The 20,315-nt window shown below is 42.6% G+C and overlaps 1 protein-coding gene across 1 annotated transcript in view; it reads right to left on the reverse strand.

Moving 5' to 3' along the window:
• Positions 1 to 20,315, reverse strand: part of dnah5 (dynein, axonemal, heavy chain 5) — a 350,257-nt gene that overhangs the window by 68,447 nt on the left and 261,495 nt on the right. Inside the window, exons 62-65 of the mRNA XM_080205374.1 lie at positions 18,067 to 18,202; positions 12,598 to 12,914; positions 8,829 to 8,984; positions 3,682 to 3,864 (exon numbers count right to left, since the gene is read on the reverse strand). Coding sequence (XP_080061500.1) covers positions 3,682 to 3,864; positions 8,829 to 8,984; positions 12,598 to 12,914; positions 18,067 to 18,202 — 792 coding nt within the window. The remainder of the gene's footprint in view (positions 1 to 3,681; positions 3,865 to 8,828; positions 8,985 to 12,597; positions 12,915 to 18,066; positions 18,203 to 20,315) is intronic.

The raw sequence follows: 20,315 nt of genomic DNA on the forward strand, positions 1-20,315 counted from the left end.
TTTCTCCCTGGAATTGTGTTCACTCATTATCAAGATGGTTGAGTCTGCAAACTTATTTTGTACACGTGTGAGTTTTAAGTGAGAAATAAAACTAGATGTTCAACATTGCCAACCAAAATGCAGCATGGTGGCACAGTGGTTAGCACTGTTGCCTCACACTGCTAGGGACTCGGGTTTGATTCTGGCCTTGGGTCTTGACTTGTGGAGTTTGCAGATTCTCCCGTATGTGTGGTTTTTCTCCGGGTACTCTGGTTTCCTCCCACAGTTTAAAGATGTACAGGTTAAGGGGATTGGCCGTGCTAAATTGCTCCTTTTGTGTCCAAACATGTGTAGGTTAGGTGGACCTGGATAGAATGCTGGGCTGAATGGCCTCCCTCTGCATTGTAAGGATTCTAAACATGGTTCTAAAAATCTCACTTCCCAGCATGTGATTGACTCGATGTCAGAGCTTGCAGGTATTCATTAGGCCACAGCTGGTGAACTGCTTCAAGAGACCCCACAGATGTCCTCAACCCACCACTTCTATTAAAATGGGGCTTGATGTTGAATATAGCACAGGATGCACAAAGTGACACAGAGAGCAATTAACCTGCTGATATCTTACCCATTTTGGGGAAAATATGAAATTTGACCCCAAGTATTTAAAGTATCTGGTTGAATATTTGAAGTTTATTAAAAATTCATTTTTTGGCTTCACTAGCTAGGCCAGCATTCATCGCCCGTCCCTAATTGCTCTTGGGAAGGTGATGGTGAGCTTGCCTTCTTTGTTTTGGGAAAACTTTCAGTAATGTTATGGAGGGAGTTCTGGGACCCAGCGACATTGAAGGAATAGTAATATATTTCCAAATCAGGATGGTGAGTGACTTGGAGGGGAATTTCCAGGTGGTGTTGTTCCTATGTATCTGCTGTCTTTGTCCTTCGAGATGGTATTGGTTGTGGATTTGGAAGGTGCTGTCTAAGGATGCTTGGTGGGATACTGCATCTTGTAGATGGTACACACTGTTGCTATTTTGCAAATGTGGTGAAGGGAGTCATTCATAGAATCCCTACAGTACAGAAGGAGGCAAATCAACCTATCAAGTCTGTACCAACCACAATCCCATCCAGGCCCTATTCCCATAACCCCACACATTTACCCTGCTAATCCCTCTGACACTAGGGTCAATAGCATGGCCAATCAACCTAAATATGCACTCATCCAGGCAAATGTAGAGTATTCTATCACATTACTTGTGCCTTGTACATTTTAGACAGGCTTCTGGAATTCAGGAGGGGAATTACTTGCTGAAGGATTCCTAATCTCTAAACTTGCCAAAGTATTTACATGGCTAGTTCAGTTTCTGGTCAACGGTAACCTCTAGGATGTTGATAGTGGAGGAGTCAGTGATGGTAATACCACTGAATGTCAAGGGTTGAGTGCTAGATTTCTTTCTTGTTGGAAATTGTCACTGTCTGTTAACTGTGCAGCGTAACTGTTTAAAAGCCATAGGATTGCAGAGACAATCCAAAAATGCAAGAAATACTATGGTGTGTGACAGAGACAATGTAGTGAATCATGAATGCAAAGTTGAGATGGCAGCGTTAGGTAACCTGCAATTTTTTTTAAGACTACTTTCGGATCACCGAGTGAACTTGCAATTTAATCTTCCTGGAAATGTTATGCAAAGCTTATCGTCTTTATTAGAATATTTCTTAAATCACTATGCCAACCATTCATCACTGCTGCATCAAAACTTTAGAACTCCCTCCATACCAGCACCACACAGACAGGGGAAAAGGTTTGATTCTCTCTTTTTGGAGATGGTGGACTCATTTTATGCCTATTAACATGTGAGGAAGACATCTTACTGTTTAAAAGGCAACAGGAAATATGGAACTTCTGGAGTGACAATAACAACCCAATTGCCACTCCTTTTTACTTACACTGGAATGGAGATGGACATTTCTCGTCCAACCTTCCAATTTGGGCTGGGCAAGAACAGTGCAGTGCGTTCCAAGGGCCTTCAGGCAGCATTGGGATAAAAGGGGTCATAATCCCTTTTTACAACACTTGCTACTGTAAAGCAGGTAAATTCAAAGATCCCAGCCACTTTGAGAAACTAAGAAAAAGGTCAGCTGCATCTTTGTTTGGTAGGATGGGGGGAATTAATTGGTCGATGGTGCGAAGTCAGGTTGTCAGTTCGTCAATGTGGGGAGAATTAAGAGGTCAGAGGGTAAGGGTGGGTGTAATGGGGATGTCGGGTGTAGTCAAGAGTCCCTTGAGGTTAGAGTGGGAAAAGTTACACAGAAGTGGTTTTAATACTTCTAATTTTTCATAAATAAGTATTTGACTAAGATGGTCAAAACCAGAAATCTATTGTCGCCTGGATTATACCACTGGTAGTTCATCGCCAAAGAACTTCAACCTCCATTTCCCTTTGTGAACCAAGACAGAATTTCCAGGCCTGATGATTTTCTTGAAAAACTACAATAATATTAACTTTTGGGACATGTAATAATCTAAGTGCATGTTACATCTTTAGATACTGCGTGCGTGCATGTGTGTGTATACACATGTGAGAACTCCATGACTATATACTTCCACAGACACAAAACAAGCTTTCTTGTAGGTTTAACACAAAAGGAAGGACAACTGTTTATTTTCACAATGCCCAACAAAGACCCAGTCCTCATTCACACATAGCCTCCTCCACTATTCCAGGCAATGCATTCCAGAACCTAACCACTTGCTCTATAAATAAAAAAGTTTTCTCATATAGACTTCTTTTTTTAAAATCATCTAAATCTCTGTCCTCTGTATGACCCATCTATTAAAGAAGCAGTGTCTCTCTATCTAATTACTGATGTGTGAAACACTCCAAGGAACTTCACAGGATGTTGTAGAACAAGATTTGACATCAGGCCACAGAGGAGGCATTAGGGCAGTTGGCCAAAAGCTTGGTTGAAGAAGTAGCTTTTAAGAAGCGATCTAAGGAGGGAAAAAATAGAAAATTTGAGTGATTTAAGAAAAAAAATTCAGAGCTTGGGGGTTAGGTAACTAAATGAATGGTCACCAGTGATGGAGCACTTATTTTAAGGATGTTCAAGAGGCCTGACTTAGAGGAACACAGATATTTTGGAAAAATCTGGGGTCAAGACCAACGTAGGTCAGTGAGGACAGGGGTGATGGATGAACGGGGCTTGGTGTGAGTCAGGGTATGGACAACAGAATTTTGGATGACCTCCAGTTTACTGTAGGTAGAATTTGAGAGTCAGGCATGAATGCATCAGAATAATAATTCCTGGAGGTAATAAAGGCATGGGTGAGATTTCAGCGGCAGATGAACTAATGCAAGGGCAAAGCTGGTTTTCATTTTTGAAGGTTGGTCTTGTATTTGTAGTTCTACAAAGCTTTGAAAGCAAAGGAAATAAGCTCTTTCACAACCATCATATACTTGTATCTTGATCATCTCAATGGCAATTTTATCATCCCATGAAAATTGTAGTGGGCGAGGGGCGGACAATGCAAAGTTCTGTTGATCTCGGATGTGATTTTCCGGTTTTGTGGCAAGCACTGCCAGAATATCCTGCCGCATGTTTTTAAGATTAAAAACATGCAAAAATGCATAGATAATACACTACTAATGGTAAATGATGAAACACAGTTATCCAAGATCCACAGGTTAAATAGAACAAACATACCTGTTTTTCAGTCAGAATGACTCTCCCAAGTAACTGGTCCTCCAGACCTTTCATAGTGACGGTAAAGTCAATGATGGAGGTTCGAGCACTAATCTCAGGTGTGTATGCTGGGTTGGGAAGCTTAGTGGTGATGTAGAGTCTGAATCCATTCATTACATCAACCTCTTTATCACCTACTTTCACCTGATGAGAGAGTTTTCATTAATAAATAAGTTTTAAGAGAAAGATTTGGACTACATAACAAGGAAAGATTTGGGTTTTCAGTCTGGTGATCAGTAGGTCCTCTGCCAATTTTTCTGTTCTCATACCTGGGAAACAGAATGCTAATTCTTCAGGTGTAAGCATGCCATGTTTTCAAGCTATACCCAAGACTCCCACAGACCCTCTTCTTGACAGAGGTTTGGGAACAGGCTATTGTGGCATCTTTCAAAAAGGATCCCTCTAATTTGTTGCCCAATGAGTGCACTGAAAATGAGGTGATGGACAACAAAATGGGAACCTGAATTTCCCTTCCACTGGCCACGCAGGAGCAAATAAGTGCGGCGTGCAGGAATGGAACGGCGGTAATTATGGGGGATTTCAATCTACATATTGATTGGTCGACCCACGTTGGACACGGTGGGCTTGAGGAGGAGTTCTTGGAATGCTGCCGGGATAGTTTCCTTGAACAGTGTGTGTTGGAGCCAACGAGGGAGCGAGCTATCTTGGATCTGGTGTTATGTAATGAGGCGGGTAGAATTAGGGACCTTGTGGTGAAGGATCCTCTTGGGAAGAGTGATCATTGTATGGTGGAGTTTCTGATGCAGATGGAAGAGGAGAAAGTGGGCTCCCGGACATGTGTCCTTTGTTTGAACAGAGGGGAGTATGGTAGGATGAGAGAGGAATTGGCGAATGTTGATTGGGGGAGTGCGTTGGAAGGTAGGTCTGTTGAGGAACAGTGGAGGATCTTTAAGGAGATCTTTCTTGGTGCTCAGCAGAAATTTATTCCGATGGTTAAAAAGGATCGGAAGAGGAGAGGTAATCAGCCGTGGATAACGAAGGAGGTGAAGGAAAGTGTTAAATTAAAAGCAGATGCGTTTAGAGTAGCTAAGAGTAGTGGGCGAGAAGAGGATTGGGAGAGGTTTAAATGTCAACAAAGAATGACAAAGAAATTGATAAAGAAGGGTAGGATAAACTATGAAGCTGGGCTAGCACTTAATATGAAAAAGGATAGCAAGAGTTTTTATAAATACATAATAAGGAAGAGGCTGGCTAGGGTGAACGTTGGACCCTTAGAGGATGAGAGGGGGGACTTAGTGGTAGGGGATGGGGAAATGGCTGAGGCCCTGAATAACTTGTTTGTTTCTAAATATGGCTAAATATTTTTAAGACGCGGGTTGATGGGTTTTTGATAAGCAAGGGGATTAAGGGTTATGGGGAGAGGGCGGGAATGTGGAACTGAGCCATGACAGATCAGCCATGATCTTATTGAATGGCGGGGCAGGCTCAAAGGGCTAGATGGCCTACTCCTGCTCCTATTTCTTATGTTCTTATGTTGGCAGAAACCAAAGCCTGCACAACAAGGGAATCAGGACAGAAAAAGAAGCTGCAAGATTCTGTCTGTCTTCTCAGAGGAATAAGGTTACACTGCCACTTTTTCAAAGATGGCTCCAGGAAGCATTAGTAAGTGAAGCAGAGAAGGAAACCACTTAGTAATTCAAGCACTATCCTTCCCACTGTGTGTATGTCACAGGTGGAGAAAGAGCAGTCAACAGTGGCTATTGCAAGGGTGGGATCAATTATTTGTGGTCAAGGCAGCAATTGGATGGTAGGCCACCCTACATGTTTTCTTCCACTCTTTGCTGCCATTGCGAAGAAAATAGAACATAGAACCCTACAATGCAGAAACAGGCCATTCGGCCCATCATGTCTGCACTGACCACAATCCCACCCAGGCCCTATCCCCATATCCCTACACATTTACCTGCTAATCCCTCTAACTTACACATCCCAGGACACTAAGGGGCAATTTTAGCATGGCCAATCAACCTAACCCACACATCTTTGGACCGTGGGAGGAAACCGGAGCACCTGGAGGAAACCGATGCAGACACGAGGAGAATGTGCAAACTCCGCACAGACAGTGACCCGAGCCGGGAATCGAACCCAGGTTCCTGGAGCTGTGAAGCAGCAGTGCTAACCACTGTGCTACTGTGCTGCCCGTACCTGACCATTATCCAAAACAATGATATTCATAAAGAAAATTAGCTCAGGAAGAACATCCAATTATTGTCTTAATGTTTATGTATATGGGATAAATGGCTTTAATAAATGCTTTAATTAGGCCAGCAATATGACTCACTTTTAGCTTTTATTTATTCTTACTCAAAACATGTAAGATTGAAAGAATAGAAAACAAGGAAACAAAAGGTAACTGCAGTAGTTTTGGGTGCCGTACTTACGCAAGGATATTTTGGCCTTGGAGGGAGTGCAGAGGAGGTTTACTAGGATGATGCCGGAGTTGAGGGGGTTGAGCTGTGAGGAGAGGCTGAATAAACTAGGCCTGTACTCGTTAGAGTTTAGAAGAATGAGGGGAGATCTCATTGAGACGTATAAGATGATGAATGGGATGGATAGGATAGAAGTGGAGAGACTCTTCCCGCTCAGAAAGGACAGTAGGACTAGGGAGCACAGCCTCAAGATAAAGGGGGGGCGGTTTAGAACGGAGTTGAGGAGGAACTTCTTCACTCAAAGGGTGGTGAATCTCTGGAATTCTCTGCCCGTTGAGGTGGTGGAGGCTGCCTCGTTAAATATTTTTAAGACGCGGGTTGATGGGTTTTTGATAAGAGAGGGGATTAAGGGTTATGGGGAGAGGACGGGGATGTGGAACTGAGCCACGACAGATCAGCCATGATCTTATTGAATGGCGGGGCAGGCTCGAAGGGCTAGATGACCTACTCCTGCTCCTATTTCTTATGTTCTGTTCTAAATGCAACTTTCTGCTCTATAGAAAAGGTGTGCTATAATCGCACCATTAAGACAATTTGCTTTTGCATCTTTTGTAGTAAAAGTTTCAAAGATTACAATGAAGCAAATGATACATTAATGTTCGCAAAATCACATTTGGTCACATTTTAATTCAACATTATAAAGAAAAGGTGTAGGCTTTAGTGAGTAAGCACACGTTACTTAAAAATAAATTACTTCACTACAAGACTGACAACTTAATTTTAAAAGTGCTTAATAATATTGGTTGTGTAGCAATAGATTTGAAAACCTAGCTAATGTTATACATATATTTTAAATCTTCTGAATGACTCTCATTTAGATTACTCCTCATTCAGAAATTTCTAACTTTGGATATTTTACCTAGATTAAAATGCAATCAATTTAAATTCACAGTTTCAGATATGTCAAATTCCAGTCCTCAAATTTCATTTAATTATCATTAAATACCATCTTAGAGGGAATACTGACACAGGTGCTATTAAAAACCACTTAGTAAGTGTGTTAAGCCTTTAGGCTTTATATTTCATTTAGCTTTCTAAATTGTAGTCCTCAAAGCTTGAAAGAGAATGAGTGAATCAAAGGGGTATGAGAGGTTTATGGTCAGATTGCTATAATTTTTCTCCTCCTGTCTACTAATAAAAAATATTTCAGCAACAATGGCATTGGGTGGAATCTTTCTGAGACACTGGCATGGTCTTGCCTGCCAGCTGGAGAGAGACTTGCACAGCCTCCGCTCAGGAAGGCCCACCAAACCACTTGCCAATTAGGCACTCACAACGCCAGATCCGGGCCTACCTTGGGATCAAGGCCCTGGGGCTGAATGACATGCCTACCAAGGGCTGCCAGCCAATCAGAAGGCTAGAAGTTGGGGAGGGGGGGGGTGGTGTGGTGTTCGCTCACATTCTCAGATGTTCCAATGTGATCTACAGCCAATGAATCATTACTGAAGTGTAATTATTATAAGTTAATAAGCAAATACAGCATGTAATATGCACACTGCCTGAACCCACAAACAGCACTGAGAGAAATGATCAGATAATCTGTTTTTGATATTGTCGATTGAGGGATAAATGCTGAATAAGTCACAGGGAGAACCTCCTTGCTTTACATAATGCTTTACATCCACCTGAACAGGCAAATTTTGCAAACTTTCTCAGCTCAACAACAGCATTTTAACAATGCAGCACTCTCGGTACTGCTAATCTTTCACAACACACCCAACCACAGTACAGCTCGTCATGTCTGAGACTTTGCCATACTACTGAACATGTACCCATCCCACCTACCCCATTGGCATTTTCTGCAGCTAATCCATGATAAGGATGATGACTCCTCAAGTTAACAGCTTTTTTAAAGCAGGATTGAAGAAATGCCCCAAGATCTCTCAAGAAAGCCTCTGGCCTCCCCCAGCCCTGATGGTCAGCCTTCCTGATCCTGGGTGCCCCCAACCCTCTCAATCCCTTCTAATTGGCAGTCTCATCCCAGACATCTTAACTGACACATTTGTCCCAACCCTCATTATCATGGCCTGGAGTTGATATTCCTTTCCCAAACTAATCTCTTGTCAGTAGTTTTCCAGTGAACATCAGTGATTCCTTTAAAATATAGTTGCTGTGTGTATTCCTTTTGTCATTTGTGGTCCCTTTAAATTTTTTGCACAGCTGGCCAAATAGGTTATTATAAAACAAGTCCTGCCAAGTTGCCTGTTAGATTATTGCACAGCTTAGTGAGAACATTGAAGGCCAGGCTGTCCAGTTGACTAGGTGGGAAGCAACGGAATGATATGCCAATGTAGCCATGCCATTAAAATAATTACTGCTAGGTTCTTCAGATAGCACCAGCTTCCCCTGTAGCCTCCTTGCATGTTACATACTTGGGGAGTATTTTGGATCCTGGATACTAGTTTGGGAGGCTTTAACTGGGCAGATGTTGCATCTTCTAAAGTCACATGCAAAAGTGCATGTGAAGAGCTTCTGAGAGCGGACACCTGGAAGAACGTACAAGAATATAAATACTTTTGCTATCTATCACAAAAATCCAAACGCTGTTCAGACAGTAATGTTGGCCTGAGTGAAAAACTCAAATCTGACTTCAAATTTTTTGCCAGGATTTTGGATCTACCTAAATTTTAATGTGCTTCATGATCACTATTACTTTACCTTGTACATGAAACCTGTTTTGATGAAATTTTTCTCTAAGACGTTGTCCAGTGCTGGGTCCAGTTCTTCTCCTACATCTTCAATAAGCAATGGCCTACCAAGAGACAGGCCATCCTCTAGGTGGCTTCTAAAGTATTTGTGATTTAGGGAAGTGATCTGGAAATATGATATGAAAAGGTGTGTTAAATCACACTGCATACATTTTAATTTAGTTTTCTCCATTTTACATAACCAATACACTGTAACAAATTTCCATGCATTCATTGTTAACCTACAGTTACGGTGTATGTTGCATTTGAAATATTAACTAAATGGACACGTTCACTAGGCCATGCTACAATCACGTACAACAATATAATCACGGGGGAATGGTAAATTCTTCCTCTAAAATGCTTTAGAACTTTTTTGATGAAAAGGTTGGTGAATTTATGTACTCAGTAAAGGGAAGGACTGTCAATAGTGCAGATTGCAACACTTCATTATGTGATATTTAATGTCTGCACCAAACACTCCCACTTTAGCTATGATCAAATGCATCCAAATTGTAGTTTTCAGAACAAGAAAGGCACTATAATGATATTATGCAACAGCACAGAACCAACATGTACTATAAGAAGTGCTACAAAAATTGCAGTGTATGAGCGCCACAGTACAATCTGAAGAATTAAACGAAATTCACAATTGATAGAAATCTGAAATAAAAATAGAAAATGCTGGAAATATATGGAGTTGACAGGTTAAAATTTCAATTGGAAACCTTGCATCAAAACTGAAGTGGCTTAATGAAAACATCAAACGATTTGCAGATGCTGCTGATTGGTTGAGTACGTGCATCATTTTCTTACTGCTACAAGTGCAGGGGAAGAATATTCTTGTACTTGGTTGTACTGGAGCTATTGATTGCAATAAGAGAAATTGTTTAGGGTGAATGACATAACTGTATAGGAATCTATGAAATTTTCTGTCCATGTAAATGAATGACATCAGTGGTGGGAAGCTGTTTGAGAGATACTGAGCAACAGGATTTATTCACATTTGGAAGCAAATGGACATTAGTATGGCATTTGACAAAGTCCCTCATGGCAGGCTGATAGAAAAGGTAAAGTCTCGTGGGATCTGGGATGTGATGGCTGGATGGATATAGACTTGCTTGGTCATAGAAGACAGAGAGTAGCAGTGGAAGGGTGGTTTTCAGAATGGAGATTTGATTTTATTATTGTCACAAGGCATTCTGTTCATTGAGGAAAAAAATGACAGAGTCATAGCTGGGATGTAGAGAAAGATCAACTTAATGCTAGGTAAGTCCATTCAAAAGTGTGACGGCAGCAGGGAAGAAACTGATCTTGTGACCTCAGACTTTGGTATCTTTTTTCCAATGGAAGAAGATGGAAGAGAGAATATCCAGAGTGTGTGGAGTCCTTAATTATGTTGGCTGCTTTGTCGAGGCAGCGGCAAGTGTAGAAAAGTCAATGGATGGGAGACTGGTTTGCGTGATAGATTGGGCTACATTCACTATGTTTTATAGTTTCTTGCGGTCTTGGGCAGAGCAGGAGCCATACCAAGCTATGACACAACCAGAAAGAATGCTTTCTATGCTGCATCTGGAAATGTTGCTGAAAGTCAGTAACTAGTGGTGTTCCACAGGGATCAGTGCTGGGACCTTTGTTGTTTGTAACATATAAATGATCTGGAGGAAAACTAAGAGGTCTGATTAGTAAGTTTGCAGATGAAACAAAAATTGGCGGAGTTACAGATAGTGACTAAGATTGTCTAAAGAAACAACAGGATATAGGTAGATTGCAGGCTTGGGCAGAGAAATGGCAGATGGAGTTTAATCAGGACAAATGCAAGATGATGCATTTTGGAAGATCAAATTTGTGTGCAAATTATACAATAAGTGTCAGAACCCTTAGAGCATTGACATAAAGAGGGCTCTAGGTGTACAGTTCCCTGAAAATGGCAACATAGGTGGATAAGTGGTTAAGAGTCATGCTTGCGTTTGTTAGCCAGGGCATTGAGTATAAGTGTTGGCAAGTTATGTTACAGCCATATAGAATTTTGGTTAGGTCACATTTTAAATATAGCACGCAGTTCTGGTCGCTACACTACCCGAAGGACAAAGATGCTTTGGAGAGGGTGTAAAGAAGGTTTACCAGGATGATGCCTGGTCAGGAGAGTTTTAGGTGTGAGGAAAGATTGGATAAACTCAGTTTGTTTTTACTGGAAAGACAGAGACTGAGGGATGACCTGACAAAGGTCTACAAAATTATGAGAGGCATAAATAGGGTAGAGAGACAGAGGCTTTTTCCCATGCGGGAAAGGTCAGCTACGAGAGGGCACAGATTCAATGTGAGAGGGTGAAAGTTTAGGGATGACATGGGGGGAAGGTTTTGCACACAAAGGGTGTGGGTGCCAGTGAAGGTGGTGAAAGAAGGCACTTTGGCAATGTTCAAGTCGTATCTTGATAGGCACAAGAATTGGTGGTGAAAGAGGGATAGTAACCATGTATGAGCATTAATTAGTGGGTAAATAAGGATTAGGAATCAGCGCAAGCTCGGTGGGCCGGAGGACCTGTTCCTGTGCTGTATGGTTCTTTGCTCTTTGAACAGGCAGAAAATCAGAAGCTCTTCCAAAATCCTGCCTGCAAAATTCTCATGTAAGGCTGTGTTCAGGTGATGCAAAAACCCAAGTCCTGGAAGAAGAAAGTTAGCCCAATGTTCTTAAACTTAATTTCTTTATTAGTCTGATTAATACAGAAATTGAAATACTTGTTCCATCATTTTCATATACTTGAATTTCAGAACACAACATTATAGTATTGTGAACTTTGACAGCTTTCAGGGGACTGGGTCTTCATGACTTTAACGTCATAAACCCACTGAAAGACTTTTGCCAATGCATTTGGTTACCTTAGTAGCCAAGATACACTGAATTACATGATATAAATTAGTTAGACTAAAACATAATGAAATAAAAATAATGAAGTGAATGAGATGTGATGTTGCGCAAATACAGGTGAACAATGTCACCGTAACCTATCTCCATTCTTCTGCATCTACCCGTGGAATAAAGCTCCATACCAGTCTCTTAAAGTTACAAGTTCAAACTTCCAATGGCTTACCTATTCACCCTCAATTTGTCATGATATTTCTGCAACTATTGGCTATCCAGCAAGAAAGAAGCCATGTGTTATATCTCAATGTGTAGAATCCATTGCATACCATAGGAGACATATGACATGCAAAAGCAGCTGGATCCCTTGAAGAGTATCGAGGTTGTCAGGGTAAAGAGAGAAATCAAGAGGGCAAAAATGGTATGTGATTGCTTTGGCATGTAAGGCAAAGGAGAATCCAAAGACCTTAAGGTTTAAGGTGAGAGGGGAAAGATGCAAAAGAGTCTAGAGGGGCAGGTTTTTCGCTGAGAGGGTGATGTGTCTGGAACGAGCTGCCAGAGGCAGCAATAGAGGCGGGTACAATTTTATCTTTTAAAAAGCATTTAGACAGTTACATGGGTAAGATGGGTATAGAGGGATATGGGCCAAATGTGGGCAATTAGAATTAGCTTAGTGGAAAAAACTGGACAGCATGGACAAGTTGGGCCGAAGGGCATGTTTCCAACCTCAATGTAAACCTCTATGACTCTACAACCTGATCCACACAGTACACATATTCATCAGGAATCAGATGCAAAATTTTCAATGATATAAATACATAAAACACATGTCATAAACAAACTGTTCTCAGACTAAAGAGAAAGAACACTAAAATACCTGAAGTTCATTCTCAACCTCTTTACTTTTTATCCATATCTTGCCCTGGTTTTGTGGATCAATCAGCAAGGGGTATCGAGCTGCTTTGGTAACAATGATTCCATTCTGGATGGACAACTCATCGTTTGGTAAGCCTTGTAAGTTCCATTCACCAATTGTGGGGATGTCAATAAGCATTTCTGTAAGGTTCAAATTACTGGCAAAGGGAATCTTACGAGTTTTCATTTCTTTCTCCCAATCTCTCTGCAGCAAATTACGGAACTCTTGGTTAAAGGGCCCAGAATATGACAAAAAGGCGGTGGCCAATAATACGTCACCTGGAACAGCAAAACCAAAAACAGAAAAGCATTAGCAATCCAGCCTCTTTGCTTAATGTGTCAAACTACATTAACAGCTTCAGAGTTCTTCTGTTTTTCTGAGAGAAGTAACAGATTATGTGAATGTGCTGGGAACTGGGGTAATGGGACCCAACGAAAGATCAGCACCAAAGAGCAAAAAGGACTTGCATTCATTTATTATCTTTCATTATTTCAGGATGTTCAAAAGTGATTGAAAGCCAATGAAGTACTTTCACAGTACATTAACTGTTATAATATAGAAAATGCACAGAAAATTTGAACAAAGAGAGGAATGATTTGTCTTTCCTAAATCCATGCTGGCATTGTCCACTCCCATTAATGCTTTCCAAATATTCAATTATCATGTCATTTACAACCGACTCTAGCATCTTCCTCACTACTGAAGTCAGGCTAACTGCTCTGTTATTCTCCCTTTTTACTCTCCCTCCCTTTTTAAATAGTGAATTTCCATTTGTCACCCTCTAATCTGTAGGAACTGCTCTAAAGTCAAAATAATTTTGGAAGGTGACCACCAATGCTCCAATATTTCTCCATTAAAGGTTGAGGGAGCCTTTGACAGGCAGGTGAAAATCAGGCAGAGATGTGGCAGTCACTCAGCAGACGGGAGGGAAAGGTGGAGGAGTACACCAGCATTCAGTTCAATGTCATGGCTCTGATATGCCAGTGCTCCAAGGTCAAAGGTTGGTGACCAACATGGAGACCAGGTCCAACAGCTTTCGCTTGATTTGCATGCAATCCTGGACTCTACGGCCTCACATGCTGGTAGACACCTACAATATCTCAGCGATGGGGAGCATAAGAATATAAGGAGCAGGAGTAGGCTATCTAGCCCCTCGAGCCTGTCCCACTATTCAATAAGATTATGGCTGATCTGATAGTGGTTCAGTTCCACTTACCCGCCTGCTTCCTATAACCCTTAATTCCCTTATTGGTCAAAAATCTATCTATCTGTAACTTAAACACATTTAACGAGGTCACCTCCACTGCTTCAATGGGCAGAGAATTCCAAAGATTCACTACCCTCTGGGAGAAGAAGTTCCCCCACAACTCTGTTTTAAATTGACTCCCCCTTATTTTGAGGCTGTGCTCTCTAGTTCTTGTTTCCATTCTAACTGGAAATAATCTCTCTGCTTCTACCCTGTCTAGCCCCTTCATTATCTTATACGTCTCTATAAGATCTCCCCTCAGCCTTCTAAACTCCATTGAGTGCAGCGGGGTGCCTTGATCTCCCTCTAGGTGCCCCTGCTCCTCAAGAAGTCAAGTCGTAGCCTTTGGGCACCAACAGGGAGGATGACCATCAGTAGGACACCCAAGGGTTTCCACTCAGGACACATTAAGAGTGTCCAGCCACTCAGAAACCCCTCCGTCTATGATCCTATCCACTCCCTCAACTCAGACCAAGGAGAGTGCATCTGCCCATCAGCAGGAGATCCTTATCAAGACTGGACTCTCCAGGCCATGAGCTACCACAGGACATCCACCAAGATCTTCACAGGCATCAGGACATAATAGTGAGCAGGCTGCCTCAACCTTTGACATGGATGTTGGGGCTGCACCTAGGCATAGCAGTAGGTTAGGTAAACCAAGGAATACAGAATTTACTTTTGGGTCACTGGTGTGCAACTACACTATAAGTATTTCACTTTTGTGAATGCATTGATGTTTACATGAACAGCTTGGTCAACTGAAGGCATTGTGATTATTAATATACGAATCCTCTTATTTCCTGCTCTTCATCTTCAGAGGTGCTCTCATCCTCCTCCATTTCTCTCTCAGGCAAAGGATCTCCCTTTGTAACGCTAGGTTGTAAAGGAAACAACAATGATGCGGGAGACCCTGTCTGGAGTGCACAGAGCCCCACCTGAATGGTCCAAACAACAGAAACGCATCTTCAAAATGCCAATAGGGCCAATGTGGACCCGTGAGCTGTGTAATAACTTTCATCTGAGGCCAGCACATGGATGTCATGAGCCACCCTTCCAATGGATAGACAGTTGCTCGGGCCCTTTGAATATGTGAGGTACCTGGGAGTGACCAGGAGTAATAGTAACTCCCAGGTTATCTGGCATTGTGAGTTTTGACAATTGCACACCAGTTGAACATTGATTTAATGAAACCCTTTATAGTTTTAGACATTACCATAGCGCACTCAAAGCCACACTGGTGTAATTCATTACACCCTATGATCTTGGGAAGTCTGAGGTAGCTACAAACCCATTGAATCTCACAGGCTGGCTATCTCAGTCAAGTGTAAACCCAATATATTGCCTTGTTGAAGAGGGCATCTGTGACTTTCTTGGTACATCATTGTGTGGCAGACTGCAAGATGTGGCACTGGTCCACTATGAATCCTAGCACAATCCATAGAAAAGGAATTGAGTGTGACGGTGTCCTTCAAGATCACTGAGAGGGGAAAACTCCTAAGGACGTTAATTCCTCCCAAAGAACGTGGCAAATGTAATCCAACTGAGCCTGGGACAAGCGTAGGTGTGTGCAGCATTGTCATTCATTCATCTGTAAAGAAAAATCCTCTTCAGTAGACTACTGGTCTAGCGAATTGCCTCAGAGGTCCAGATCTGTCCTTCTTATCCCCATGTTCTTGCTGTGGCTTCCTTGCACCCTAGACTTCAGGTAGGACCTCCCCCAAGAACAGTGGTGTCTCCTGTCCCTTCTACTCCTCTTCCATTTGATTAGAAACCTCAAGGAGGCAGCATTGAGTTATAGATCCTTTACTGTTTTTGCCTCCTCTCCAAAATAATAGATTGATTGCATTAATGAATAATGGATAAAAGTGTACCTCGCAACCTTGAATCAAAAGCAATTGTAACGGTGTCTAGTGGCTTCTGCCCTACTAGCCTTGTTGGTGATGCAGCCACATATCTCAGGCACTAATAGATACATTGAGGTGACCAAGATGCCATTGCTGAGGTTTAACATCTGAATCCCACAGTCATTGGAGAAGGTTTGAATGGCATGCATGACCTAACCTAGCTCAGCACTCCAATCTCACACCTGATATAATAAGTAACAGTAAGTTGCTCACAATTAATGTTTGGATGCCCTTTTGCTTATTATGCATGTTAATTGTGGAAAGCATGTGAAGTCATGGGACCATAAATGCAGCACCAGCTCCTCCTTTATAGTCACCTATATGCCTAAGGACCGACTCTACTCTCTCACTCCTGACTGTGAATACCTCTACTCTGACTCCGATCTGCTGGCTCTAGACAAAAGGACTTTCACTACCAATACAGTGTCTTCCTTCCCACCCCATCCTGCCCCCTTGTTTCATGATTCTCAGTGTGCCACACTAACACATCTCACTCTACTCTTCTATTCTGGAGTCTGTGTGCAACCCCACCCAATCATACATGTGATGGTCCATCCACCCTCTTGCTTGTCAGCATTTTAGTTTCCCTTGTCTGCTCCAGCTTTCCACTCCTCGCTGTCCACTCTAACTGACCTCATTCTCACACCCATCCAATCCCTTGCAATGCCTTCTTATTCCTTTGCCCCTTTTGTGTCCAATATCCTCAGCCCTGAGTACAGTTGCACAATGACGTCCTTTAGGAATATGGAGACACCACCAGGTACAAACCAACCCTAGCAGTGTAATGTTCCACTGGCATTGCAAAAAGACCGACACAGCACTGTGACAGGTAGGCTGTGAATGTTGCACCCACCTGAAGATCACAAGCAAAGTGAAGCCTGAGTACTGCATGTCACATTTTTCAAACGTAATTGAGACCGACATGTATTCCCGCTGGTATGGTGCAAAATTGGAAGGCAACACGTAATTCCAGTGAGAAGGATGTTTAATGAGCATTATGAGATGGCATACTTGTCACAGTCCACTGTGATACCTGAATCACCATCAACCCACCATCGGAAGAACGGCGAACTGTTTTCACATTGGTGAGGATCCGCCTGTCACAAAACCTACCATGGGCAAGATGGGAAAATTCTGCCCATGGAATCTCACTTTATTCCCAAGACAATTCAGACGTTCACACTTGATTTAAATTCAAAAGGTCTACAGCACTGCAGTACTCACTACCCTCCTGTATGCCTGTAAAACGTGGACTGTGTATCGAAGGCATGCATGACGGCTCAATCATTTCCATATGATTTATCTTCGCAGAATATTACGCATCAGATGGCAGAACAAAGTACCAGACACTGAAGTTCTCTCTAGAGCAAGTCTACCATGAGTCCACACACTGCTGATAAGAGCGCAGACCCGGTGGGCAGGTCATGTCATCCGTATGCCATATGAGCGCATACCCAAGCAGCTCCTTTTTGGGGAACTCTCGGCCGGAAGACGCTTGCATGGAGGGGAGAAGAAACATTTCAAAGACACACTCAAGGCCTCCCTGAAGTCGCTTGACATAGACACGACCACCTGGGAAACATTGGCACAAAACTGCCCTACCTGGCACTGCCTCATCCACAAAGGCTGTGGAGCTTATTAAGCAAGGTATATTGCAGAAGCCCAACTTAAGCGCAAGCTGCACAAGACCAGAGCCACCAGTGCAACAACTACAGTGCTTACACAAGTCTGTCCAATATGTGCCAGGACATTCCGTGCCCGAATTGGTCTGATCAGTCATCTTCGGACACATCGCATCCAGCCTCAAAATGACTAATGGTGTCGATGACAATGGATGAAAACAACAAATTCAAAAGATTTAATTCCAATGCAAAGCTGAATGGGTACTAAATCTGCAGTGAGAATGCACCATTAATCTTCTTTGAGATGTACACTGATGATGTACAACTAAATTTCATCTAGAACTTATTTTATTGTTATTAAAATAAAAACTGCTGCATATTGATAGAATTCCCAATATTGATTAATCTTGCAAAGCATTAGTTATCCAGACTGTCCAATTTCATAATTCATCAGATTTAGAATTTTTCCAGTATATACTATAAATTACATTTTGAGATAGTCTGAATATTGATTCAACATTTTTTTTATGCTGTCCAGTCATGCAGCGGAGGCCTAAGGCACTGGGCTTCTGAATGTAATATACTTCTAGAAAGGGCAGAAAGCACAAGCTGCACCAGTACAAAGCATATTTCAGCTCTAAGTGAAATTAGTTCTTACCCACAAGACGTTTGGTCTGTGCTGAGAATTCCTTACTCTGTTTGGTCCATCGTTCCTTTTCACCGGCCAGCCCGCTGATCAGAGTGGAAGCAGTCTGCATTTTGTGTCGACAGCGTCCAGCATCCTCCAACAGTGCCTAATAAGAAGAAGTAATTGTAGCTGACACTATCACATGTGACGATATCAGCTCCATAACATTATCAAACACTGAATGATCTCCTGAAAACAGATCTTTACGTATGCATTTATTAAAGCCTGTATCAGAAGCATAAAATTCAGAGCTCAATTCTGTGCTGGCTAAAAGGGTTTAAAATCTTTGGAGTGCAATTCTCCTGTCGGTACTATAAGTGCTCCCCACAACATAGTTTTCTGCTGGCATTAGCAGCACCTGTCAAATGGGATTTATCCACCTTAACCATTTAAATTTATGCACGCTGCAAAATACACCAATCAGCTGGCTTTATGGAGATCAGGCCGCAATTTTTAAAATGCACCTCAGCCTCAGCATTGTGAGATGAGGTCCCCAGGACTTGCTCCATAAGGCCCGTTTTCAGGCCCAACCTTGCTGGTGGCAACCTTGCATTGACCCCGGCACCCTGGCAGTGATTATTTGACCTTGGACTCCAAGTGGATGGGGGGCAGGGAAATGTGCAGCATCCATGTGCTCTTCTGCCATTGCCAGGCTTCAGATGAAGGGACTTTTGAGACCTGGGGGTTGGGTGGACTTGGGCTGGGAGGGAAGGGGTTGATCATGGGACTCTTCCCTGGGATGGGGATGTCTCATGGCTGGACTTCCCCTTCTAGCCCTGGGAGAGGTGGAGATCACTCTTAGCATGATTTTCTCAAGCTGATTTCAGTTCAAAATCTTCACTCCTGACTGCACTGTGAAACCCCTGAAGTGCCGTGGTCACTTTAATATCCATGCCCCATGGACACCTGGAAGCATTCAAAATCACAGCAGCACTCCATTTTGCAGAAGGGATTGCCTCCTTCTCAGTAGCACAAGATATGAGAAGATCTTTTTAAGTCCTCAGACTAACAGGAGGCATCAGTTTTAGTTGGGGGATTCCCTTTTGTATCCTGAATAAACGTTAGGTGCAGCTTGGCCCTTTGACCTGCTCTGATTGACAGCTGCATAGCAGGTCATAAAGTTCACTGCATGCACAATCCAGTAAGCCTCACGGACCTCCTCATTCCACCAGACCTGGTCACTCAGCCCCATTCTTTTAACATGCATTTTTTCAGGTCTCTGAGCCTTTCTTGAAAGCTCAAAAACTTTGAAACACTTTGGGTTAAATCAATATCATGCTTCATTACCTTTAATTAGCCTTTGATTGACAGGTTGAATTAATTACCCGCTAGCCAGGAGCTTGTTTATTTTTCTTTCCCTCCATGGCTGAATGCATCTCATAAGAACATAAGAATCTCGAGTGCCTGCCTTTGTTCCTATCCACAATGTTTATGAACATTCTGCCTTTGATTGACAAGTTGGATCAATTTCCCACTGGCCATGAGGTTTCAGTTCCTCTTTTCTATTCACAATGTCTAGAAAGCGTTTAAGATGCGTTCAGTTGTGAAGGGAAAGAAAAAGAAAGAAAACTCCTGGCCAGTAGGTAATTGATCCAACCTGTCAATCAGAGCACTTCAAAGGGGCCAGGCACCAGATGCCATTCTGTGGATCTGAAATCACCATCCTAAGACTAAACACCATTTTTTCCAAGGCAACAAAAACAAGTGCAGCCACTAGACCATTATCCTGGACATCAAGCCCTAACCACCCAGTCCGAGTCCCCCAAACTCCCATATCTCTTGAGGGACCCCACCCACCCCTTCTGTAGCCTGGCAGCAGAGGGACACAGGAGCATAGTTGGAGGCTGCAGTTCTGCTCTGCTCCCCATAGTCCACAGTGCTAGCACTACTCTTCTGTGGACCAGTAGTAATTGGTCCCTGGGGGACTTCCAGCTAGTGGGGGCTGGGGGGAGAAAATGCAGGAATCCGTTGAATTGGGTTTTGTGCCTGCTAATAACAGGAGAATTAATTTAAGTGTTGCATAATCAGGTTCTCACCCACTATTGGTAGGGGAGAGACAATTGGGGTGGACTGGACATCAACGGAAATCCCAATTTGACCGGCTTGCCTGATGCAACAGGTCATCAAGGTTCCCAGCTGGAGTGAACAGACTCAAAGAATTCCAGCCTTGACACGTAAAGGGCTTTACTAATAACAGGGAACTGCAGGTGCACTCCGCT

Source organism: Carcharhinus amblyrhynchos, chromosome 2 (assembly GCF_965287045.1).
Source record: "Carcharhinus amblyrhynchos chromosome 2, sCarAmb.v2.hapA, whole genome shotgun sequence".
Lineage (NCBI taxonomy): Eukaryota > Metazoa > Chordata > Chondrichthyes > Carcharhiniformes > Carcharhinidae > Carcharhinus > Carcharhinus amblyrhynchos.